This window comes from Ornithorhynchus anatinus, chromosome 14 (assembly GCF_004115215.2).
Source record: "Ornithorhynchus anatinus isolate Pmale09 chromosome 14, mOrnAna1.pri.v4, whole genome shotgun sequence".
Classification (NCBI taxonomy): domain Eukaryota; kingdom Metazoa; phylum Chordata; class Mammalia; order Monotremata; family Ornithorhynchidae; genus Ornithorhynchus; species Ornithorhynchus anatinus.
The window spans coordinates 26,658,505-26,682,877 of record NC_041741.1 but is presented as its reverse complement, the minus strand read 5'-3'; the positions used below and the strand labels follow the sequence as shown (position 1 = coordinate 26,682,877).

The 24,373-nt window shown below is 39.4% G+C and overlaps 1 protein-coding gene across 1 annotated transcript in view; it reads right to left on the bottom strand.

Moving 5' to 3' along the window:
- The window catches only part of PTPRQ (protein tyrosine phosphatase receptor type Q), a 231,912-nt gene that overhangs the window by 41,329 nt on the left and 166,210 nt on the right, over positions 1-24,373 (bottom strand). The window contains exons 46-51 of the mRNA XM_039914120.1: positions 23,314-23,558; positions 21,569-21,635; positions 15,374-15,532; positions 13,544-13,766; positions 11,890-11,963; positions 639-738 (exon numbers count right to left, since the gene is read on the bottom strand). Of these exons, the coding sequence (XP_039770054.1) occupies positions 639-738; positions 11,890-11,963; positions 13,544-13,766; positions 15,374-15,532; positions 21,569-21,635; positions 23,314-23,558 (868 nt within the window). The remainder of the gene's footprint in view (positions 1-638; positions 739-11,889; positions 11,964-13,543; positions 13,767-15,373; positions 15,533-21,568; positions 21,636-23,313; positions 23,559-24,373) is intronic.

Below are 24,373 nucleotides of genomic sequence, written 5' to 3'. Positions count from 1 at the left end.
GATACGGTGAGTCATTAAGTTCAATGCTTCTGTAATTCATTCAATCGTATATATTGAGCGCTTGCTGTACGCAAAGCACTGTAATAATGTAATGCATCAAAGTAATGCATTAAAAGGAGGTGAGTATATTATGTAAAATCTGTGAAGTGATCTGTCCAGTATAGTGGGCAAAGGTTATCCCCACTTTATTGTCCAAATAAGTGACTCACATCTTCACAGTTGCCAATAATTGAGCGGTCTAGAGGAAGGGAATGTATAGAATTAAATCTATGAAAAATGACAAGTGGAGGATTATTTCATCTAAAGTAGGTAAGATTGTAGGATAAATTTAATGTTTACTTGTGCAAAGGTTGAATTAGCACATCTCCATTTCTTCAAGAGAAGAACTGGACTGGTTAAAGAAAAGATGGCTTGAAGGATGAGGATAGGGGAAAACACATATAGGTATTTCTTCTCCCCTTTGATTTTTTGGGGGTGTTTAGGTTGTTCCCTTTAGCACAAAGGGGAGACTTAAACTTGTTTGGTAGGCTGTACAGAATTCCCTTTTGGATGATTATTGTATTGATAGGCATGAAGGTAAGAATAAGAACATGCACAGCATCACATTATACCTAAAATAAACTATAAATCTATCTTACCTTGCAAATGCATAAATAGCTGCCCCAAGAAGAATTATGGAAAGGATACACAAAGTGACTGACAGAGTGATTTCTACCGTCCTTTCTGATACTCCATCACCTGCATGGGAAAGAAGAAAATTTTGATATTGAAAATAAATTCTCAGGGGATTTATGAAAAAAGAAAATCATATTTCTGCTAGTTAAGCTTATTGCCTTTAAACAATGCTGTGGGGAATGTAGAGTTTTCCAACAGCAGTCATTAACCCTTCTATTAAAGTTTTCTAAGATGGGATCAGGAGAATCTCATTTTTTTTTCTCTTTGGACTACAATACATGCTTGGAAAAAAAAAAAGCAAACAACAAAGCACCATGTGGAAAGGTGGAAAGGGTTTTGGATGGCTATGAGGTTTTCTGGTGATAGATTTGGACCTTAAAATAGACAACCACCATTGTCACGTGGTTCTTCCAAACGGCAATTCAGTTCTATGATTTTACAGCAAATTGTAGCTTTAAAATATGGCTATATTTTGATATTATAAATCAATCAACCAATATCATTCATTATATCTTCAGAAGTGTGAATCACATAGAGATGTGAAGGGGAGAACTTATTAATGGTGCAGGCAGGAGACATCCTAGTAAGGAAGTTGGGATTACATAGTTCAGGGTTTCTGGCCCTCTTCTCCTTCTGAGGGTGGGTAAGACTTCTCCCCTTCCCTGCTGGGCACGAGGGAGAACATCCCTGGTTACTGGGGCTCCTCTGCAGATCCTGAAATCCCAGTGGCACGGAATTTGAGATTCAGTTCAAAATACTGCAACTGACCTGATCTTGGAATTTTTTTAAGGTGCTTGTTAAACACTTATTATGTTTCAGGCACTGTACTAAGCACTACGGTGGATTCAAGCCAATCAGATTGGACACAGTCCCTGTCCCACATTGGACTCTCAGTCTTAATCCCCATTTTACAGATAAAATAACTGAGGCACAGAGAAGTTTGGAGACTTGACCAAGGATACGCAGCAGAAATGTGGCAGAGCCGAGATTAGAACCCACGTCCTTCTGACTCCCAGGCCCATGCCCTATCCAGTAGGCTACACTGCTTCTTTCACAAATATTGCCAAAGAATTCTAGAGCTGGAGGCGAATGGCTGTATCATTCAATCCAATAGAGTTCTAAGAATCTGTTGCCCGCTTCCCATTATTAAAAAGTTATTTCTTTGGTGAAACAAATTCTGTCCATTAGAAATATAACCCATTTATACTTGTAGTTATTTGAGGGTACAGCATACTACTGTCTTAATAAAGAGGAATACCCTCTGGCCTGTGACCTTATTGAATTTAATTCTGTTTTTATGGAGCTTTTTTTTTTTACAAAATATCCAAGTTACATTTTAATTTTACAAATAATAATAATAATGTTGGTATTTGTTAAGCTCTTACTATGTGCAGAGCACTGTTCTAAGTGCTGGGGTAGACACAGGGGAATCAGACAGTCCCACGTGGGGCTTACAGTCTTAATCCCCATTTTACAGATGAGGTAACTGAGGCACAGAGAAGTTAAGTGACTTGCCCACAGTCACACAGCTGACAAGTGGCAGAGTCGGGATGCGAACTCATGACCTCTGACTCCAAAGCCCATGCTCTTTCCACTGAGCCACGCTGCTTCTCCTGTCTAAAAAGGGAAAAGCTCTTCAGAATGAGAATAAGATAAAAAACGGTTTTCTGACAACTAACTGTACAGCTAACAAGGAAAAATAATATACTTGGATTATTGCCAGGAAAGGACAGGATCTAGTGAAAGAGTTGTATATGTGGGAGAACCAGTCTTTAGTAGTGGCTACCAACCAGTGACAATTCACACTTTTCCTGGGCCATGAAAGACGAAGAGGGACCCCAAAGCCAACACTAGGCAATTTACATTTATAAAAAGAAACTATGAAAAAATGTCAATTTAAATTATGATGTAGTTAAAAATGTTAGCTAAAAAAAAGTACTTAACTAGAACTCTGGAAGCTTTTTAAACATGCTCACTGTCTTACAGGCCCAGGTAAACTGTGTGCTATTGAGACACGGACACCGGAGACCAAACAGAAATCCTGTATAGCTGCATAGTAGGGCAAAGAATGTGTCAAAGAGAATATATCATCCTATCCTGAGAAAGTTCACCTGACTAGGAAGAACATGAAGGTTCATAAACAGTGACATGGTGGGTCAAAACAGACTTTGAAGAATACTTATTCAAGGCATGTCAGAACTAAAAACAAAAGACTCTCAAAATAGATCAGTTTATCTACTTAATCATGGGGCTACACAGGGATGGAAAGGAGATAGAAAAGAGGCTCAATGAATTAGTTCCATCATGCCTGGAGAAGATGTGAGAGATTTCCCACTCGCAAATTGTTTTTGGTAGCAGACAGGTCAGAGGGAATTGGATCAGACTGTGATGACCACACAGAATGTTCTACTTCATCAAATTGGTGTAGAAAAGAAAACGCCAGGACTGGCTGACATTTAAAGTTTTTGAAACAGAGGTTGGAGAACTCCTTGGCAAGAGTATTGCAATAAAATTACAACTCCTCCAAGAGGTTTTCCCTAAATTAAGCCCTCTTTTTCCCTACACCCTCACACCACCTTCAGCCCCACAGTACTTAAGGGTGTAACCAAAATATATTTAGATATATCTGACTCCCCCTATTGAGTATCAACTCCTTTGGAGCAGGGAATGTTTCTGCCAACTGTGTTGTATTGTACTCTCTCAAGAGCTTAGTACAGTGCTCTGCACATGGTAAGCACTCAATAAACAGCATTAATTGACTGATTAATAAAGTACTGCCACCAACAGCAATGAGCTTAGAGAATGATGAATTGCCAGTGTACCTCCCTGAAGTGATCCAAGGAATTTTACAGACTGGTGAGTTTTACTCTTCTGTACTTGAACCATTAGTAGGATTTATAATTAGATTCCCAGATCCTCCTCTTGGTCTCCTCCAGATGGCTCCAACACTAGGCCAACTATACTTAACTTTAATACCCAGATCATTTTTCTACAGAGCCACTGAGTCCATGTTTCCACACGCTTCTACAACCTCCAGTGGTTATCCATTCACCTCTGCATCAAAACGAAACTCCTTATTATTGGCTTTGAAGCACTCCATCACCTTGCTCTCTCCAACCTTACCTTGCTGCTCTCCTACTATCGTCCAGCCTACACATTTCACTTTTCTAATTCCAAACTACTCACTGTAAGTCAATGTTATCTATCTTGTCTCTGATCCTTCACCCACATCTTGTCCCTGGCCTGGAACTCCCTCCCTCCTCCATATCCAACAGACAATCACTCTCCCCATCTTCAAACCCTTATTTAAAAACACATCTCCTCCAAGAGATCTTCCCTGATGCACTTGGATTTATACCGTTATTCACCCCACCCTCAGCCCTACAGCATAGCATGGTGTAGTGGATAGAGCAGCGGCCCAGGGGTCAGAATGTCATGGGTTCTAATGCTGCCTCTGACACTTTTCTGCTGTATGACCTTGGGCAAGTCACTTCATTTCTCTGGGCCTCAGTTACCTCATTTGGAAAATGGGGATTAAGAATGTGAACCCCATATGGGAAAACCTGATTATCTTGTACCTACCTAGTGCTTAGAACAGTGCTCGGTATATAATAAGTGCTTAACAAATACCATAATTATTATTATGTACATTTCCTTAATTCATTTATTTATATCAATTTTGGTCTCTCTATCTAGACTGTAAGCTCCTCGTGGGCAGGGAAGTGTCTATCAACTCTGTCATATTGTATTCTCTCAAGCACTTAGTACAGTGCCCTGTACACAGTAAATGCTCAGTAAATATGATTGATTGATTGGGAGAATACAATAGAATTAGCAGATGTGATTCCTGCTCTCAAAGTGTTTACAATCTAGCTGCGTACAAAGACACCAAAATTAATTACAAGTAGTGAGCAGTAACAGTGTAAAAAGATATGAACCCAAGTGTTATGGGTTTGTTTGAATACCCTACAGTACCTTTCTTTCTCAGTCTATATTTCACTCTGTTTTCCTGATCATTTTTATAAAACACAGTTCTACACATATTTCCATACCTCAGAACCTTCAATGGCGAGCTATTCTTCAGCACATTATCAAATAGACATACAGCCACTGGAATAGCTCTCTCTTAATCTCTAATAATAATAATGATGATGTTGGTATTTGTTAAGCGCTTACTATGTGCGGAGCACTGTTCTAAGCACTGGGGCAGATACAGGGTAATCAGATTGTCCCACATGAGGCTCACAGTCTTAATCCCCATTTTACAGATAATAATAATAATAATAATAATGTTGGTATTTGTTAAGCGCTTACTATGTGCCGAGCACCGTTCTAAGCGCTGGGGTAGACACAGGGGAATCAGGTTGTCCCATGTGGGGCTCACAGTCTTAATCCCCATTTTACAGATGCGGTAACTGAGGCACAGAGAAGTGAAGTGACTTGCCCAAAGTCATACAGCTGACAAGTGGTGGAGCCGGGATTCAAACCCATGACCTCTGACTCCCAAGCCCGGGCTCTTTCCACTAAGCCACGCTGCTTCTCTACCTGTCTTCTCCCACTCCATCCCAGTTTGCAGTTCTCCATCCTCCCAATCAAACTTTCCCAGTGTGTTTTGTTTCCAACTCTGATATCCAACCCCTATTCACAAGCTTTCTCCTCCCCAGCACTCTCTCCCTCTTCAGATCCACCAGACCACAGCTCTATCTATCTTAAAAGCCCTTCTGAAATATCTCATCCAGGATTTCCCAAATGATTTTTTTTTCCCTTGAGGTCCTATATTCCCAACTAATCCTGCTGCCTATGTAGTGGTAAGAGCAGCTCTCTTGGATCATAGATTGTGAGCCCCTCGAAGGACAGGGTTGGACACAGTCACTGTCCCACAAAGGTCCCTTGTAGACTGTAGCTCCTTGTGGGAAGGGAACGTGCCTACCAACTTTGTTATATTGTACCCTCCCAAGTGCTTAGCATTGTGCTTCATAAGACATCTGGAACAGAGGTTGCAACGAATTGCTCAAGTTTATAATACTAAATTCTTTGATTGATGAATGCCATGCAGACGATAAAATGCAGGTAGATCTAACAAAGCGAAGGGAGTAGGATGACAAATGGCAGATGAGAGCAACTGCAAGATAATGAATCCACCTAGGGAAAATAATTCAAATTACAACTACCTAGTGGGGAACCCTGAGCTATCCATCAAGCCTCAATAATGAGATCTTTGAGTAATTGTTCACTTTTACACAAATCAGCAGCCTCCAAAAATGCTGGTGTCATTAGGAAATGTATAGAGGAAAAAATAAACGGCCTGCTTTACCACAATATTAACACGGTGGTGCCCTGAACTAGAACACCATGTGCAATTCTGGTCACTGAATTTTAGGAAGGCTCTCTACCCTTTAAGCACTTCATACTCACCCATCTCCAGCCCCACAGCAATTAAGTACCTACCCTTATACCCTCCCATTTCCCCTATCTGTCATCTATTTTAACGTTTGTCTCTCCATCTAGACTGTAAGCTTCTCGGGGACAGAGACCGCGACCTACCAGACTATTGCACCGTACCTCCCTAAGCTCTTACTACAGTGCTCTACACATAGTAAGTGCTCAGTAAATTGAGTAATAGCATTTCTTCTGCTACTGTCTTTCAAGTACTAGCAACTCAAATTAGAACTGTGGAATAACACGAATCCTCCTGCTCATTAAAAGAAAACTGTATCCAAGTTCTTGAACAGAATGATTCCTATATAAATGTAGGCACGGACTTGCATTTAAGCCTGGCAAGGCTTAAATCATTCCATGTACTTACATTTCTCCTTTTTTAGGCACAAGACATTTTCCCTGATACAGGGTAATGTACACTGGGAGTGTCTCCCCTATCTGATTGTAAGCTTCTCAAAGGCAAGGATGATGTGTACTTCCTCTGTGTACTAAGCCAAGTGCTTAGTATAATGTTCATCACACAATAAGTGTTCATAAATACCACTGACTGATTTCTCAATCATACACAGTGATGTGCATTATGTTTTGGCATTGTTCTTACATATTAAAATTCTAACTGGAAAATGAATCGTCTAGACCATTCCTAAATCTAAGCCCATACTATGTCTGAGACTGCAATTTTAGAGAGGAAGAAAGAGGCACACGTGGTTGAGACCAGTATTCTCTTGGCGGTCGAACAGGACTTAATAATGTTGGTATTTGTTAAGCGCTTCCTATGTGCCGAGCACTGTTCTAAGCGCTGGGGTAGACAGAGGGGAATCAGGTTGTCCCACGTGGGGCTCCCAGTCTTAATCCCCATTTTACAGATGAGGGAACTGAGGCACCGAGAAGTTAAGTGACTTGCCCAAAGTCACACAGCTGGCAAGTGGCAGAGCTGGGGTTCGAACCCATGACCTCTGACTCCAAAGCCCGTGCTAGGACTTCAGTGACAGGGGACGTCATAATAATAATAATAATAATGATGGTATTTGTTAAGTGCTTTCTATGTGCCAAGCACTGTTCTAAGCACTGGGGGAGATATAAGGTTTATTAGGTTGTCCAGGTGGGGCTCGCAGTCTTAATCTCCATTTTCCAGATGAGGTAACTGAGGCACAGAGAAGTTAAGAGACTTTCCCAAAGTCACACAGCTGACAAGTGGCGGAGCCGGGATTAGAACCCAGGACTTCTGACTCCCAAGCCCATGCCCTTTCTGCTAAGCCATGCTTCCTGTGCCCTTATTTGTAATGGAGGCAATGAATTCACTATAGCAGCTTCCTATTTGTTTTGGCTTCTGGGAATGTCTAGGTACCTATTTATTTCTGAAAACTAGGTGCCTTCTAGTGGATAGAGCATGGGCCTGGGAATCAGGAGGGTCTGGGTTCTAATCCCAGCTCTGCCACTTGTCTGCTGTGTGACTTGGGGCAAGCCAATTAACTTCTCTGTGCCTCAGTTACCTCATCTGGAAAATGGGGATTAAGCCTGTGAGTCCAATGTAGGACAGGGACTGTGTCCAACCCGATTAACTTGCTTCTACCCCAGAGCTTAGAGCAGTGCAAGCACTTAGTACGGTGCTCTGCACATAATAAGCGCTCAATAAATATGATTGAATGCTTAAGAAACAGTAAGGGCTTAATGAATACCATCATTCTTTTTCTTTAGGGTCAGAGGGAATACATAAAGGGAGAAAAAACGGGAGGAGAGAGATCTGATCATGGAGTCTGAACTTTAAGAGATCTAGGACAAAGAGGGCAAGAGGATGGTAGAGACTAGCAACATCGATACGCATCAGACTTCCCTTCGGGGTTCCTCCTTACCCTTTTCAGGTATCGGATGTCTCTTATGGATTAATCGCTTTCCCCTGATGACTCCCACCCCTGAAAATCCTTCTGTTTGATATTAAAGCTCTGGGCTTCTTGGGTATTCCTTCTAAAGGACTTAGTAGGGTTAGTCCAAACATTTGAGTAGCAAGATGTATATTCCCACTGAAACCACGTGTTTGATCTCTCCTTCTGTTTCATTATAGACCACGTAGACAATCTGAATGGATCAGGGAAAGACAGTCTTGGAAAAATGAATTCAATATGCTTGGATTTACTTGCATTCTGTAAAATTCTTCCACGAAGGGTGGGTGATATGGTATTTGTGATAAATATTCAATCTCTCTATAAACACATATCCCCGATAAAAATTTTCCATAGAGCAAATGAATTTCCCCGTGGGCCTCTGGTTTTCAAAAAGACATCAAGACCATTCAATATTCAAACAAGAGGTGAAACAAGAGGTGTTGTCTCAAAAGAAAACAATCACAGAGGGCCCTAGCCATAGGGTGTTGAATTTCCTCTTGTTCAGATCTACTGCACGTTTAATGAGAGCTCTACAAGGTGTGGAAAAGAGGATCTGTTTTTCACATCAAAAGCACTCTACTATATCCTGGCTATGTGACCTAAACAACAACTAAAAGCAGGGGCTCTAAATTCGGTGAACTACAGAAGATCTTAAATACCACTTGTTTTAGACATAATGTTTCTGTGCAAACAACTGAATGTTGTATGCTGTTTGGAACTATATATTTCACAAACAGAAGCAAGGCTTAAATACTTCCTTTGTGTCTGAATGAATAGCATAACATCTAGCAGGAATCAGTGACTTGCAAATAGAACTGTAAACTGCATGTAGTCAAATAAGGAGAATGATAATTTGGAGGAGAAAGCCTATTTAGAAACCTGCAGTTGATTTAATTTATAGGCTACTTACTGTGGTTAATTTTAACAAACGTTTATATGGCAAATTTCAAAGAACTATTTCATTTTCCCATGAGCCATAAAGACCAGTTTTCCTTTACTAAAATTCTACTTGCTTAGATACTTTGTGGAAGGGATTAAGGTGACACTTATTACAATGCCATACCAATAGTATTGTATTTCTGGAAAAAGGGCAATTGTATGCATAGATGTATATAATTTCACACACCTGAGAACAAAAGTGTATTTCTCCCAAAGTACATCAAAAGTATAAAACTAGTAAATGTAATGATATATAATAATGGCTTTTATTAAGCACGTGCTATATTCTAAGCACTGTGCTAACAGCCAAGTATTCATTCTAAATTTTGTTCAACTCAAGTGACAGTAAAACCACTGATTGGAGCATGAGCCAGAATATTTCCTTTTATTTCCAAGATTTGAAGTATGGCCTAGAAATAATTGGACCTGGATTCTAATCCTGACTCTAATACGTAACTGCTATCTGACCCAAAGTAAATTACTTAACTTTTCCATGCCTTCCTTTCCTCATTTACTCATGATAGTGGCATTTGTTAAGTACTTACCAAGTGCCAGGCACTATACTAAGCACTGGGGTAGATATAAACTAATTGGGTTGGACACAGTCCCTGTCTTAATGGGACTAACAGCCTTAATCCCCATTTTACAGATGAGGAAATTGAGGCACAGAGAAGTGAAGTGACTTGCCCGAGGTCACATAGCAGACAAGTGGCAGAGCTGGGACTAGAACCCAGGTCCTCTAACTCCATCCAGGGCCATGCTTTTTCCACTAGGCTATGCTGCTTCTCAAAATGGGAATAAATACCTGTATTCTAATAGTCTGAACTCTTGACAGGGACTGGGTCATTACTGTTTATCCCAGCACTTAGCATAGTATTTTGCACATGGTAAGGGCTTACCAAATAAAATTATTATCTTTACTATTATTAACGTTCTAAAGAGCAAACAAGAATTAATGGGGTAAAGATCGAGAAATATTTCATAATACAAACGTTTATCTAAAAATGGATTTAATTTCAGAAGAGGATATGCTGTTTACATATCTACCATGATTGACACCAACATTATCCTCCCCTTAAAATGTACTTAGTCCTCTCATTCTATCCCTCCCACCTACATTTTTCTGTGTAATACACTACAGGTTCACAAATTCCTCAGTACCTTTCACAGCCATAATTTAAATCAAGCTCCTATCCTCCTATCCTCCAATATAATGATAGTCTTCTTGTGGATTTTCCCACCACTGTTCTCTCCCTTCTAGAGTCCATCTTATGTAGACAAATGCAGATAATATTTCTGAAATGCCAGTTAGATTACTCTTCATCAGTCAGCTGTGTGACTGTGGGCAAGTCACTTAACTTCTCTGTGCCTCTGTTACCTCATCTGTAAAATGGGGATTAACTGTGAGCCTCACGTGGGACAACCTGATTACCCTGTATCTTCCCCAGTGCTTAGAACAGTGCTCTGCAGCACATAGTAAGCACTTACCAAATACCAACATTATTAACATCAATTGTTCACGTTCTACTTAATCTCCTAAACGTTGGATTCCTCACACCTGCCTGACCTCTTCTCCCTAAACCTCAGCTCAACACCAGTCATTCATGCAATCATATTTATTGAGTGATTACTGTCTGTAGAGCATTGTATGCTTGGAAAAGTACAATATAAAAATAGACACATTCCCTGCCCACGAGTTTACAGTCCTCATAAGCCTCGCTCTGAATGCCCTTCTCAAACCATTCCACTTCAACAAATAACGCCCATCTTCTCTTCAAAACTCGACTAAATACCTAGCATTCAGTTGAAGCCTTCTTGATTAACCCTTGGTTATACCATCTCTTAACAAGTGAACAGAAAGAACATAACCACTGCATTATGGAACGTGTGACTGTACTTAACGACAGCAAGCTTTTTTTCAAAAGAATAGCATTCACCATTTGTGATGTGGAAAGACACAACAGTGCTTAAAATATGGCATTTAAGGAAGCTACAAGACCTATGTATTGCTCTCCCTAACAGATTTGGGGTGCACTTCTGAAAAGTCACTTGAAGCTTGGCTTTGCAATCCTTATTCTCTGATTTCCAAAATCTGCCCAATGCAGTCCTGATTAATGACTTACATGCTGTCTTTAAAGCAAAATGGCTTTCCTATGATAGCTGGCATATATGCTGCTCAACTGACAAATTGAATGAAGCTCATAGACGGCAGGGATGGTTACTACCAACTATACTGTACTGTCCTCTCCCAAATGTTTAGTACAGTGCTCTGTATGCAGTAAGTGCCTAATAAATGCCATTGATTGCTTGATCTAGGAGAAGATTATTTTAGAATGTAGATGAAATCATTATAAGAGTTTCTAAACAATCATAACCGTGGGTTCCTGATTCTTAGAGCAGTACTCTTTCCACTGGACTAACTACAGGACTGGTAATATATGAAATCCTCCATTGTGACTTTGCAGGTACAACTTAAACTACCCAGTGAGTTTGGAAGAATAGCTTTCTCTTTTTTAATGGATAAATATCAAAGGCACAAACCGTTACGCAAAATCCTTTTAAAGGTGTGTTAGAAAGCCGTGACTACTGAAAAACTTAGTCCAAGGTAATTTAAGACTAACACATATTTCAACCAAATCATGTTTCACAATTTTCTTCTCAATATGAGGTTTCAGCAATGATTTACCTATCTGGACCATGGGTTTCATGAAATTTTCACAAACAAGCATGAATCTCAGATATGTTCTTCTAAATAAAGCATTAAATATATTGTTTCTTCTAATTAGTTGTGATAAACTTAGACTATCACATTAATCCTTATAAGTAAATTATGGAATACTGTAATAATACAGATTCATGCTCAGCATTTAAAATTGAAAGTAATTTAATATGCACATAGGTGAGTGACCAAGGCATTTTCCTTTGAAAACTTTATAAATAAAATTTTTCTTACCCAATGTTTTGACAGGATCGGAGTATTCAGAGTCAGTAAACTGTCCTTTAATATTTGTGGCTCTAAATTTAAATCTATAAATGATTAAATGAAATTATTAGCCATGACTTTATAACAGTCCTTCATCACTTTGAAAATAATTAACATAAAAATCAGTTTACAGCATGGAACCTTAGAAATCATCAGAATGATATGTGTACTGATACATTTAAATTTGTTGTGTTTTGAAAGAGTTTTTTTTAATGCTTACTATTTACCAGGCACTGTGCAATGTACTGGGGTAAACACAAGATAATGAGGTTGGAAACAGTCTTAATCCCTTCTTTGCAGATGAGGTAACTGAGGCATAGAGAAGTGATTTGCCCAAGGTCACACAGCAGACATGTGGTGGAGCTGGAATTAGAACCCGTGAAGGAAAACCAAATGGTACTTAAATGAGGTCAAATAAATACCTTTCTTTTTCTATAATACAAGAGATTACATCTATGAAAGTGAAGAATTTCCTTTTTAAGATAAATGAACTTGCTCTTTAAATCATAAACCTACCTGCTGAGTGACCAACTGGGCTTGCAGGTGTGAACAGAGTGCTCTAAAGCAGTTGATGCCTGAATGAAAGACTATGTCCATTAAAACTGAACAACTAAATACAAAAAGACCCTTTGGCATGATTGTGGGACTCCTTTAAACTGTAAGCCTGCAGTAGGCAGGGAATGTGTGTTTATATTCTTGTAGTGTACTCTCTCAAGCACTTAGTACAGTGCTCTGCACACACTAAACTCTCCATAAATATTGACTAACTTCCATTTCTGTGCTTCTATGACATATATATCAAGAGTGAACAAAAGCAGATAGGTATGTATAGAACTGAGGTTAAACTGTAAATCTGGTCATAGTGTGTCTGCTTAAAAGGGAAATCTTAACTTTTAAGTGACAAAAATGCAACATTTTAACCTGGAGAATTGCTTCAGTTTTACCATTCACTTTGTTATTCATTCATTTATTGAGCGCTTCCTGTGTGCAAAGCACTGTACTAAGCGTTAGTGTGGGTTAGTGGAAAGAGCACAGGCTTGGGAGTCAGAGGATGTGGGTTCTAATCCCGGCTCCAGCACTTGTCTGCTGTGTGACTTTGGGCAAATCATTTAACTTCTCTGTGCCTCAGTTACCTCATCTGTAAAATGGGGATTAAGACTGTGAGCCCCAAGTGAGTCAACCTGATTACCTTGTATCTAACACAGGGCTTAGAACAGCGCTTGGCACATAGCAAGCGCTTAACCAATACCATCATTATTATTATTAATAGTAGTAGTATAACCCTAGCTTAAGGGCTAGAGTAATTAACTTGCAGAATCATTATCATTATTAGACCAGCAGATACTCAATCCATTATTCAAATGAGGAAATAAAAAGCATGTATCACTTAAAAATCTCCCACGGACCTAACCGTATTCTCTATAAAATCCTGATTTTGCTTCAGCTGAACTTTATCCACACATTCAGGAAAAGTTTGAAGCTTCAAAGAAACTCCATCTGCAAGTACCTTCTTCAGCGAGTTTCAGAAGGAGCAATACAACAAAGTACAACTCAAAAGCACGGTGTATGTCACACTTAAAATGAATCTTCCATGTGGACAAAATAGCAGGCCTGTGGTACTCACAAATACTGTTTTTTAGGTTTCAGGGGGCCATTGCAAATTTGGTCTTCATTCCCCGGTATCATGCATGCGTGATCAGCGCCTATGACATATATATCTTCTTTGCCACTCAGTAGACTTCTTCCTTCCAAACATGGTGGGTTTGGAAAGCCTTCGTTTGTAAAATATGGCCTTGGTTTCTTGAAGTAGGCATCATACCACTTCGTAACATTTCCATCATGCTGAACTGATTCCATAAAATCAAAGAGGCATATAAAATCATACAAGTTGAATGTGACTGTATTTTTTCCTTATGACGACTATTTTGGAGAATAACAACTATTTTAAGAACTAGACCCCTATTTATATGAAATATATATTCTTACAGTGTTTTGTCCTGACTAGTTTGGGGTATCAATAACAAGCCTCGATATTCATGATGTCTTCATTAATAAATGAGAAACACAAAACCTAATTATATCAAAACTGAAAAATCACTCCTCTATTGTAAATGGCTGAATTCAAATGAATAGACTCCTTTCTTCTCTCTGCATCTGCTACTATCGCTGTGATCATTCAGACACAAGGGGGGAAAAAGCTTTTCCTTTTTCCTCCCTTCTTTTTAGCTCCAATTCCATTACACTATTTCACAAGTTTCATCAAATCTCTAATTGGGAAAAAAAGTGGTGGCTATTTTGACTAACTCTGAGCTCAACTTCTAACTGCAAATTGGCCTCCGTATTCCTACCCCAAATCCAACATAGCCCTTCTAAAATCCCACCTCACCAAACAAGACCACCTTGATTAATTCTTAATACCACAACCGTGTGCTTATTCTCATCCTCCACACTTATGTACATACACATATTGAATTGTATACTCAAGTATTTATTCTTATTCCTCTATTTGTAAATAAGTTTCTGTCTACCTTCTATATTAAAGTATAAATTCCTTGAGGGCAGAGAACATGGATTTTTCTACTATTTATTATGGTGCACTGCAGCCAATGATAGTTCAAAAAATACAACTGCTGCTTCTACTATTACAAATGGCAGATTTTTGCACACATCCAGCTGTTAGTACTGGCCTCCACTTCTGCACACTGTAATTCCCATCACTTCAGGGGTATACATCTAGGTACACTGTTCCTAAAGTTCAGCAGCTAAATATTCTGGACCAGGTTACAGAAATCGACTATGCCTTACAAGTGTAACCAAGATGGTGACCAATCCATACATTGACTCTGACTAGACCTCATCATTCCAGTCACGAACCCTAGTACGGAGCGGTTAACCAGCCTGTTGAAGGCACTGGGCTAGTGAGGCCTTCTGCGACTTTATGGCAGCCTGCTTTTCCCCTATGGAAAGGGGAATCAATCAATCAATTGTACTTATTGGCCCTTATTGTGGGCAGAGCACTGTTCTAAGCACCCGGGAGAATACAATATAACAGAGTTGGTAAAAAAAAAAATAATGATGGCATTTGTTAGGCACTTTTTATGTGCCAAGCACTGTTCTAAGCGCTGGGGTAGATACAAGGTCATCAGGTTGTCCCACGTGGGGCTCACAGTCTTAATCTCCATTTTACAGATGAGGTAAATGAGGTCCAGAGAAGTTAGGTGACTTGCCTAAGGTACATAGCAGACAAGTTGCGGAGTCGAGATTAGAACTCACGACCTCTGACTCCCAAGCCTGGGCTCTTTCAAATGAGCCAGGCTGCTTTAGAGAATGTTGGTAGAAACATTCCTTGTCCAACAAGCTTACAGTCTGGGGGGGAGAATTAGATCCCATACTTAAAAAAGCTCTCAGCATAACATCTAATAAGTTATAAGACAAAAATCATCGTTTTGGGTACCTCCTGCCTCTGCTACAAGTACTTGTATATTTTTGATCGGTCCGTGGTCATCATTGTAGTAACAGATTGGCATCTTGATCGTGAGAGTTGTCGAGGTAACAAGTAGAGTTCCAGATGTATCATATACAGGAATGGGTTTATTTTTGGGCTGTGCTGGCGCTGTAACAGAAGAGAAATTCAAACGGTGCTTTCTGGTGTGTTAGAAAACAAAACTTCTAAATGTGTGTTTGTGGAAGGGATGATGTCCACGAATTCAAAACATGAAATGAATCATTTCAATATCAAAATATTGAAGATATTTAAAAACCAGTTCAGATCTCATCATGTCTGGCCTTAGAAGTAACAGTAAGGGGAAGCAACAGAGGAAAGCAAAGCAGCAAAGTATAAAATAAAAATATCAATAAATGGTGGTATTTGTTAAGTGCTTACTATGTGCAAAGCACTGTTCTAGTGTAATAATAATAATGATAATAATAATAACAATAATAATAATAATGGTATCTGTTAAGCACTTACTTTGTGCCAGGCACTGTACTAAGCACTAGATAGGCTAGTGTCATAGGATATATTAAGAATGTGAGCCCCTAGAGGGACAGGGACTGTGTCCAACCTGATTGCTTGTATCCATCCCAGCTCTTAGTACAATGTAAGTGCTTAACAAATACCACAATTATTACTATTATATCACTAAGAGATAAAAAAACAGAATCTGTGGTATTTGCTGAGCACTTACTCTGTGCACAACACTGTACTAAGCTCTTGGGAGATGGTACAGTAGGGTTAGTAGACACGATCACTGTCCACAAGGAACCTATGGTCTAGAGGAGGAGTCAGATATTAACATACATGACAGATACATACATACGTGTTGGGATGAAGCTGAGGTGAATATCAAGTGCTTAAGGGGAACATATTTGACTGCATAGGTGACAGAGAAAGGAGAGGGAGTTGGGGAAATGAGGGCTTAATCAGGGAAGGCGTCTTAGAGAAGATATGATTTTAATATGACTTTAGAGGTGGGAAGGGTAGTGGCCCGTCGACTACGGAGAGGGAAGGAGCTCCAGGCCAGAGAGAAGATGTGGGGGCAAGGGGTCGGTGGCAAGACGGACAAGATGGAGTTTCAGTGAGTAGGTTGGGATTAGAGGAGTGAAATGCGTGTGTTAGGGAAAGGAACCTAATTAAACATGGAACTGTTAGAATCTTCTAGTAGCAAATTACAATCAACAGTCGCTGCTGCTCATGAATAAAAATGTTTTATGCAAAAGATTGATTTACTCCTGAGGGTGGATGGATTAACCTAAAAAAGAATCATCTGAAGGGTCCCTAAATGCAGGGAAAGGACTGGACACATTATTTAGTTGCCTTGATTGATCAGAGCCTGAAAAGAGTCAGTGTGACCTGGTTACTCAAAAATTTCAAGACTGTTGTTTACCAGAAAAAAAATAGAAAAAGTTGAAAAAAATTAAGTACAGGGGTAACTACTAGACAGAAAATTAACCTTTCTCAATCTGTAAAACAGTGTAAAAAATTTAACTGGAGTTTTGAAACCCTAGTAGGTTTCTTCACTAAAAGTGGATGAACAAATTTAACAATCTATCATATTTATTGAGCACTTACTGTGCGCAGAGCACTGTACTAAGACCTAGGGATAGTAAAATATAACAGAGTTGGTAGACAAGTTCCCTGCCCATGATGAGTTTACAGTCTAGAGGGAGAGATAAACATTAATATAAATGAATTATGGCAATGTGAAAAACCATTTAAATGTATCAAGGAACTATAGTTAAAATAATAATATTAATAATAATGGCATTTGTTAAGTGCTTACTATTTGCCAAGCACTGTTCTAAGTGCTGGGGGGTACAAGATAATCAGGTTGTCCCACATGGGACTCATAGTCTTAATCCTCATTTTACCGATGAGGTAACTGAGGCAGAGAGAAGTTAAGTGACTTCCCACGGACCCACAGTTGACAAGTGGTGGAGCCAAGATTAGAACCCTGATCTCTGACTCCCAAGCCACTGCTCTTTCCACTGAGCCACGCTGCTTGTCATAATATTCTAAATAAAATGAGGAGAACTGTTAAAACTGTACGGAGTTCTTTATTCTGCTTTTCCCAAGGATCTTGGAGAGTACACTGCACCAAGTGGTCACTCAATTAATACCGACACTTCTACGATTTGTAGGGAGGAGGATAACCTGATTTAGCCAAGAATAAGAAATCATGAATAAATAGTGAAACAGAAATCACTCAATAATCATTGATGTCTACAAATAACAAATCTAAAAAAACAACAACAAACCTGTATCTTTTCATATTAAACCTTGTTCCTTTCCAAAGCTAATCCTAAATTGTGAATATGTGTTGAGATTAAAAAAGAGGTTTATTGGTTATGGGCACACTGCATCATATATTTCAAAACGTACTTGCTGTTGCATTTAGAAAATTTCAATAACCAATAAAAGGTGGGAAATGTTTGCAGAGATTACACATTAAGATAAACTATAAAGAAACCAATGAATGAGGTTCAGTCTGGATGTGTCACAAAGGAAATTAATTTATCCTTTGAGGGATTAGATCATAATTTACTGTAATAGATAGGATATTTTTCAAGGGTAATTGGCTAACAATGTCTATTACCCTGAGATTAGACATATTAGTGTGAATACATGGGGGTCATTTTGGTTAAGAAAAACATAAGAGTGAGAGATGTTTTGTATGTCTCACAATACAAGTGTATGAGTGTAATACAAATTGTACAAGCGACGACGTACAAACCAAAATCTTATAAAGCAAATCAAAAATGTTAAAGTTGCCTGCATGAAGTTGATTGGGAAGTAGTAAAGACAGAAATGGAGAGAAAGAGGGAAGTAGAATTAGAGAGAAGCAGCACGGGATTCAGAGGACTTGGGTCCTAATACTGACTCCATCACATGTCTTCTATGTAACCTTGGGCAAGTAACGTAACTTCTCTATGCCTCAGTTACCTCATCTGTAAATGGAAATTAAGATTGAGAGCCCCCTTGGGACCGAGACTGTGTCCAGGTTAATTAGTTGTATCTACCCCCGCGCCTAGTACAATGCCTGGCATATAGTAGAGTGCTTAACAAATAGCATTGAAAAAGTAGTAAGATCAGAGAAGCAGCGTGGCTCAGTAGAGAAGCAGTGTGGCTCGGTGGAAAGGGCATGGGCTTGGAAGTCAGAGGTCATGGGTTCAAATCCCAGCTCTGCCACTTGTCAGCTGTGTGACTGTGGGCAAGTCACTTAACTTCTCTGTGCCTCAGTTCCCTCATCTGTAAAAAAAAAAATGGGGATTAAGACTGTGAGCCTCATGTGGGACAACCTGATCATCCTGTATCTACCCCAGCGCTTAGAATAGTGCTCTGCACATAGTAAGCACTTAAATACCAACATTATCTTAGTCCATTATGGGAATTGGCATGTAGTATAATATGGAAACTATTTTTAATTATGTATTCCTTCTCAAATGTAATTATTTCAGTTGCCTACGTTTACAAAATGCTTCACACCGTCTAAGGGAAGCAGCATGGCCTAGTGGAAAAAGCATCGGTCGGGGAGTCAGAGGACCTGGGCTCTGCCACTTGCCTGCAGTGTGACTTTGGAGAAGTCACTTAACTTCTCTGTGACTCAGTTTCCTCAACTGTGAAGTGGGAATTCAATACTAGGTCTTCTTCCTACTTAGACTGTGAGCCCCATGAGGGACAGGGACTGTGGCAAACCTGATTAACTTGTATTTACATCAGTGCTTAAAACAGTGCTTGACATATAGTAAGCACTTAAAAAATACCAAAATTAATCAGTTGAAGTATGCCGTACTAAATGTCATTTCCTGTAGTGAAATGATCCCGAGATATTTGTGATACGACCAAATGGTTTAAGTTGCAAATGGGATAAAAATAGCTAAAAATAAATTTGGATCCCTATTTAGCACTCAAACTTTGGTGAGATTAAATTTGTGGTGAAAAGTTAGAAAGTTCTCCAAAAACTTTGGAAATCAAATCATTGAGAAGAAAGATACTTAATAAAGACAGGTTTGTCTAAATTAAAGAGGGATGACAAAGTTAGATTTTAAAGTTTGAAATATTGGAAAGATAATGCTATAGTAATATGATGAGTAGATCCAAGGTTACATGAGGATAAAATGAAAAAAAGATCTACAGAAGGGTAAGGAAACATTTATCATTGTTTCATACTGAGAAAAATTAAACAAGCTTAGATGAAATTTTGGGAAAAAAAAGTATCCTAAAGGAAGATGAATGAGTTTATCCTACGTACTCTACAATAAAGGTGAAAATGGGAAAAATGGCTTAAAGAAGTAATAAGAAAATGAGAAAGAAAACGATCTTTGAAATTGTCAGGGTTAAAAAGCAGTCTGAAAAGCTAAAGGAATCATTCAAAATGTAGACTTATAAGGGGAGGAAATGTATAAATACAAAGTTAATTTTACTTTTATTTTCCAAAATAGACTCCATTCCCCTATAACGGGAGATTGAGTTAACACCGTTCATGAACCCATTAAGGAAAACTTGAGTGACAAAATGCAGTCTTCAATCTACTTGTGCACAAATATTTCTTATGATGTTGTGTCCTATTCAGATAGACATATATCGTCCAAAACAAAGTAATGAAAAAGAACTGCATTAACTTCAAGATGATTTTAGGTTCATAGGTCAATCTCCTACGAATTAGGAAAGTTCCAGAAGAAGTCATTTAACCGAGACCATCAACCCAAGTAGAGAAGTGTAAGAGAAATGTTCACTGGTTAATATTGAAGGTAGGTACACATTAACATTTTTAAGGTTAGTGCTCACTATGTGCCAAACACTGTTTTAAGCACTGGGTAGATACAAGTTAATTAGGTTGGACATATTCTCTGTCCCACATGGGGCTCACAGTCTAAGTAGGAGGGCTTAGTACAGTGCTCTGCACACAGTAAGCGCTCAATAAATACAACTGAATGAACGAGGGAGAACCGGAGAACTGAAGCACAGAGAAGTGAAGTGACTTGCCCAAGGTTAAACATAATAGGCAGAGCCAAAATCAGAACGCAGTTCCTCTTACTCCCAGACCTGTGCTCTTTCTGCTAGGCCATGCTGCTTCTCTCGATTCTGGTTTAATAAAAGGTGCAAAACATGCTGTTTGCTTCTCATTGAAAGGCCAGAAAACAGAATGAACGTGTCCCGCAGGACTGGATCAGTGCAAAAGCTTTATTAATAATAATAATAACAATGATAATGATATTTGTTGTGTTTACTATGTGCCAGACCCTCTAGTGAGTGCTGGGGTAGGTACAAGCAAATCAGGATGGATACAAACCCTGTCCCATGCGGGGCTCACAGTCTCAATCCCCATTTTACAGATGGGGTAACTGAGGCACAGAAAAGTGAAGTGACTTGCCCAGGGTTGCAACAACAAACAAGCGGAGGAGCCAGTATTAGAACCCATGACCTTCAGACTCCAGGTCTGTGCTCTATCCAGCACAACATGCTGCCACTTGTGTGGCCCTGCCTCTAGTTCTGCCTTGTTCCCTCCCTCCTGGGCACAGACCCAGTTATGGGAATGGAGACAGAAATAATTGGGCAGGCTGGGAGCATTTGTTACTGCCACTGACACCATTTTTTTAATATGGTATTTGTTAAGCACTTACTATGTGCCCTAAGTGCTGGAATCAGGTTGGACAAAGTCCATGTCCCTAATGGGGCTTGCAATCTTAATTCCCACTTTACAGATGAGGTAACTGAGGCACAGAGAAGTGAAGTGACTTACCCAAGGTCACACAGCCTACCAGCGGCAGAGCTGGGATGAGAAACCAGTTCCTGCTCTCTCTATCCACTAGGTCATGCTGCTTCTCACCCTTTCTTTTCACCTGGAGGATGGGGAGTCTGAGGAATACGGGGGCGACCTCTCCTGACTCTGGGGTCTGTGGACCACGACCAGAGCTGGGCTTCTGTAAGGAAAAGCTTCAGAGTCTGAGTCCCTACCTTTTGGATGGATGGGGCTAAGGTCAAGTTTCCCATTCTAGGGTATAATTGGCACATATATTATCTATCAACATTTTTAGGCATTTTGTTTTAAAGTGTTGACTTTAAGCTTAATTTGAATTGAAAAGTTAGAACAGAGTTCATTTTTCATGAGGATTATAGGCATTTCAAGGAAAAACTCATGGTACTTACCCTTCATGTCCATTGTTATTTTCATCTGAACTTTTGGCCCTGCGCCTGCACTATTGACAGCATATACCTGCAAAGATGAACCATGGCCTTTTAATCCTGAAAATTCCATATTTCTATGACTTTTGAATATGATATATGTGCTGAATATAGTTTTACCAGAAATATACTTGACTATAAAGATGAACACAACAAAATCCAAAATGTGTTATGTTTATAATTCAAATAGAGCTTTTGATGATATGCGATAGAATCATTTTTGCTATCTAAATCCTTAATTAGACAGTAACCTTAATTTAAAACTATCCAAGGTACTGATTTTTAAATTCAGAATTGAGAACTTTTCAATTAATGTAATCATCGTCACAAAAATTACCATGATAGTGAATGCTAAAAATGCTTGTTATACATATGAAATCTGTTAAGAGCATTTTCTGGCAGAAAGACTTAACAGCGGAGGGAAAAATAATAAAACAGGAACGATTATGAGGATGACTATTACTCATGAGAATGTCTAAACGACATTAGCCAGAGGCGAACGTTCCTCCAAAAGTAGGTTACAGCTCCCTTCCTCTGACTGGAGAGTTCTCTCACTCAATCAATGGCATTTATTGACTGTTTGCCATAAGCTCGGCACTATACTAAGCACTCCCGAGAGTACAACATAACAGAGTTGAGAGATATGTTGCCCACAAGAAGCAGCCTGGCCTAATGGATGGAGCATGGGTCTGGGAGTCAGGGGACCTGGGTTCTAATCCTGCTCTGCCACTAAATCTGCCAAAGGGCAGGGACTGTATCTGTTACCGATTTATACATTCCAAGCGCTTAGTACAGTGTTCTGCACATAGTAGCGCTCAATAAATACTATTGAATGATCTGCTGCGTGACCTTGGGCAAGTCACTTAACTTCTCTGTGTCTCAGTTACCTCATCTGTAAATGGGGATTAAAACTGTGACCTCTGTGAGGGACAGGGACTGTGTCCAACCTGATTACTTTGGATCTATTCCAGAGCTTAGTACTTAGCACATAGTAAGCTCTTAACAAATAGCATGAAAAAAAAGAAGAAAAAAAAGCTACACTAACCTCACAAATTTTCTTAGCAAGGAAGCCTCAATATGGCAGCTGTGTGTGACCCAATCAATTAAAACACCTTATTTTTTATCTTGAATAATATTCATTAAGTATTCTAAGATAAATTACCCAGTAAACATCAATCATCATTATTTTTTGTTTGGGTTTTGTGTTGTTGTTTGTTTTCTATAGTATTTGTTAAGGTTTTACTATGTGCCAGGCATAGTACTAAGGGCTGGGGTAGATATAAGATAATCAGGTTGGACACAGTCCATGAACCCAGGCCTTCTGACTCCCAGGCCGATATTATTTCCACTAGGCCAGACTGCTTCTTTGCTTGTACATGGCATTTGATGGTATTCATAAGTTCGTACTCTGTGTAGATCACTGTACTAAGCACTTGCAAAAGTACAGTACAACAGAGTTGGCAGATAATGTTCCCTGCCCAAAGCGAGCATACAGTCTAAACATCCACAGAGTTACAAGCCATCCATGTTTTAATAAGATAACAATTGGGGAATTTCACCTCGATACCCTCATTTTCACCTAAGAGGTCAAGTAGAACATCAGAAAATAATTGGAAATGTAATTCCGCTCTAGAAAGAATGTACATAAGATTGAGCTGATGCATAATTTTCTAATTTGATAATGAAAATCTAACCATCGTATAACTTACACTTATGTTATACGTATGCCCTCCTTTTAGCCCCTCTAACATTGCAATGACCGAAGAGTTTGTCTTTTGGATAATACTCAGGTTGTGAATCTGGAAAGTAGTAGCATCATCATCTCTGTATACCATAGCTTGGTATACTTGAATATTTCCATCAGATTCAACTGGAGGAAGGAAGGTTAGCTGAAATTTTGTAACTTCTCCTGGCATCTTCTGATAGGTCATGTTGCTAGGTGGCTCTTTGGGCACTAAAATGAAGTAGGAGAGCAATTACACTAACGCAAGCAAATTTCTATTCTAAATCAGAAAACAGTATAGGTGTGAAACAGATTGTTATATAATTTTTATATTTCATTTGTTAAGTGCTTACTATTTGCTAAACACTGTGTTAAGTGCTGGGACAGATGCAAAAAAATCAGGTCCCACGTGGGGCTCATAGGCTAAGTAGGAGGGAGAACAAGGATTGAATTCCCATTTTGCAGATGAGGCAGCCGAGGCACAGAGAAGTTAAGTGACTTGCCAAGGTCACCCAGCAGACAAGTGGAGGAACTAGGATTAGAACTCAGATCCTCTGACTTTAGAATCACAACAGCCGTCACCACCACTTACTCCCTACTTCTCCTCCAAAGCCAAATTTGGCCAAATGAAGTGGAAAGTCGAGGCAATCATCCAGATGACTGGAACCATCCAGTTTGGCTGGCTGTATTCATCAGATACACTGGAAAACTCTCCACTTTATTTTGCCTGGTTATAATGAGAATGAACAAGCACAAATATAAAATGAATGTTTTCTCCACGCTGGGAGAAACTGTGCCTTAGTGTATAGAGCACAGGCTTGGAAGCTGGAAAGACCTGGGTTCTTACCCCGGCTCTGCCATTTGTCTACTGGGTGACCTTGGGCAAGACGGTTAACTTCTCCATGCCTAGGTTACCTCATCGTTAAGATGAGGACTAAGATTGTGAGCTCCATGTGAGACATGGACTGTGTCCAACTTGATTAGCTTTTATCAATACCAGAGCTTAGTAAGTGCAGAGCAATAGTAAACACTTAACAAATACCACC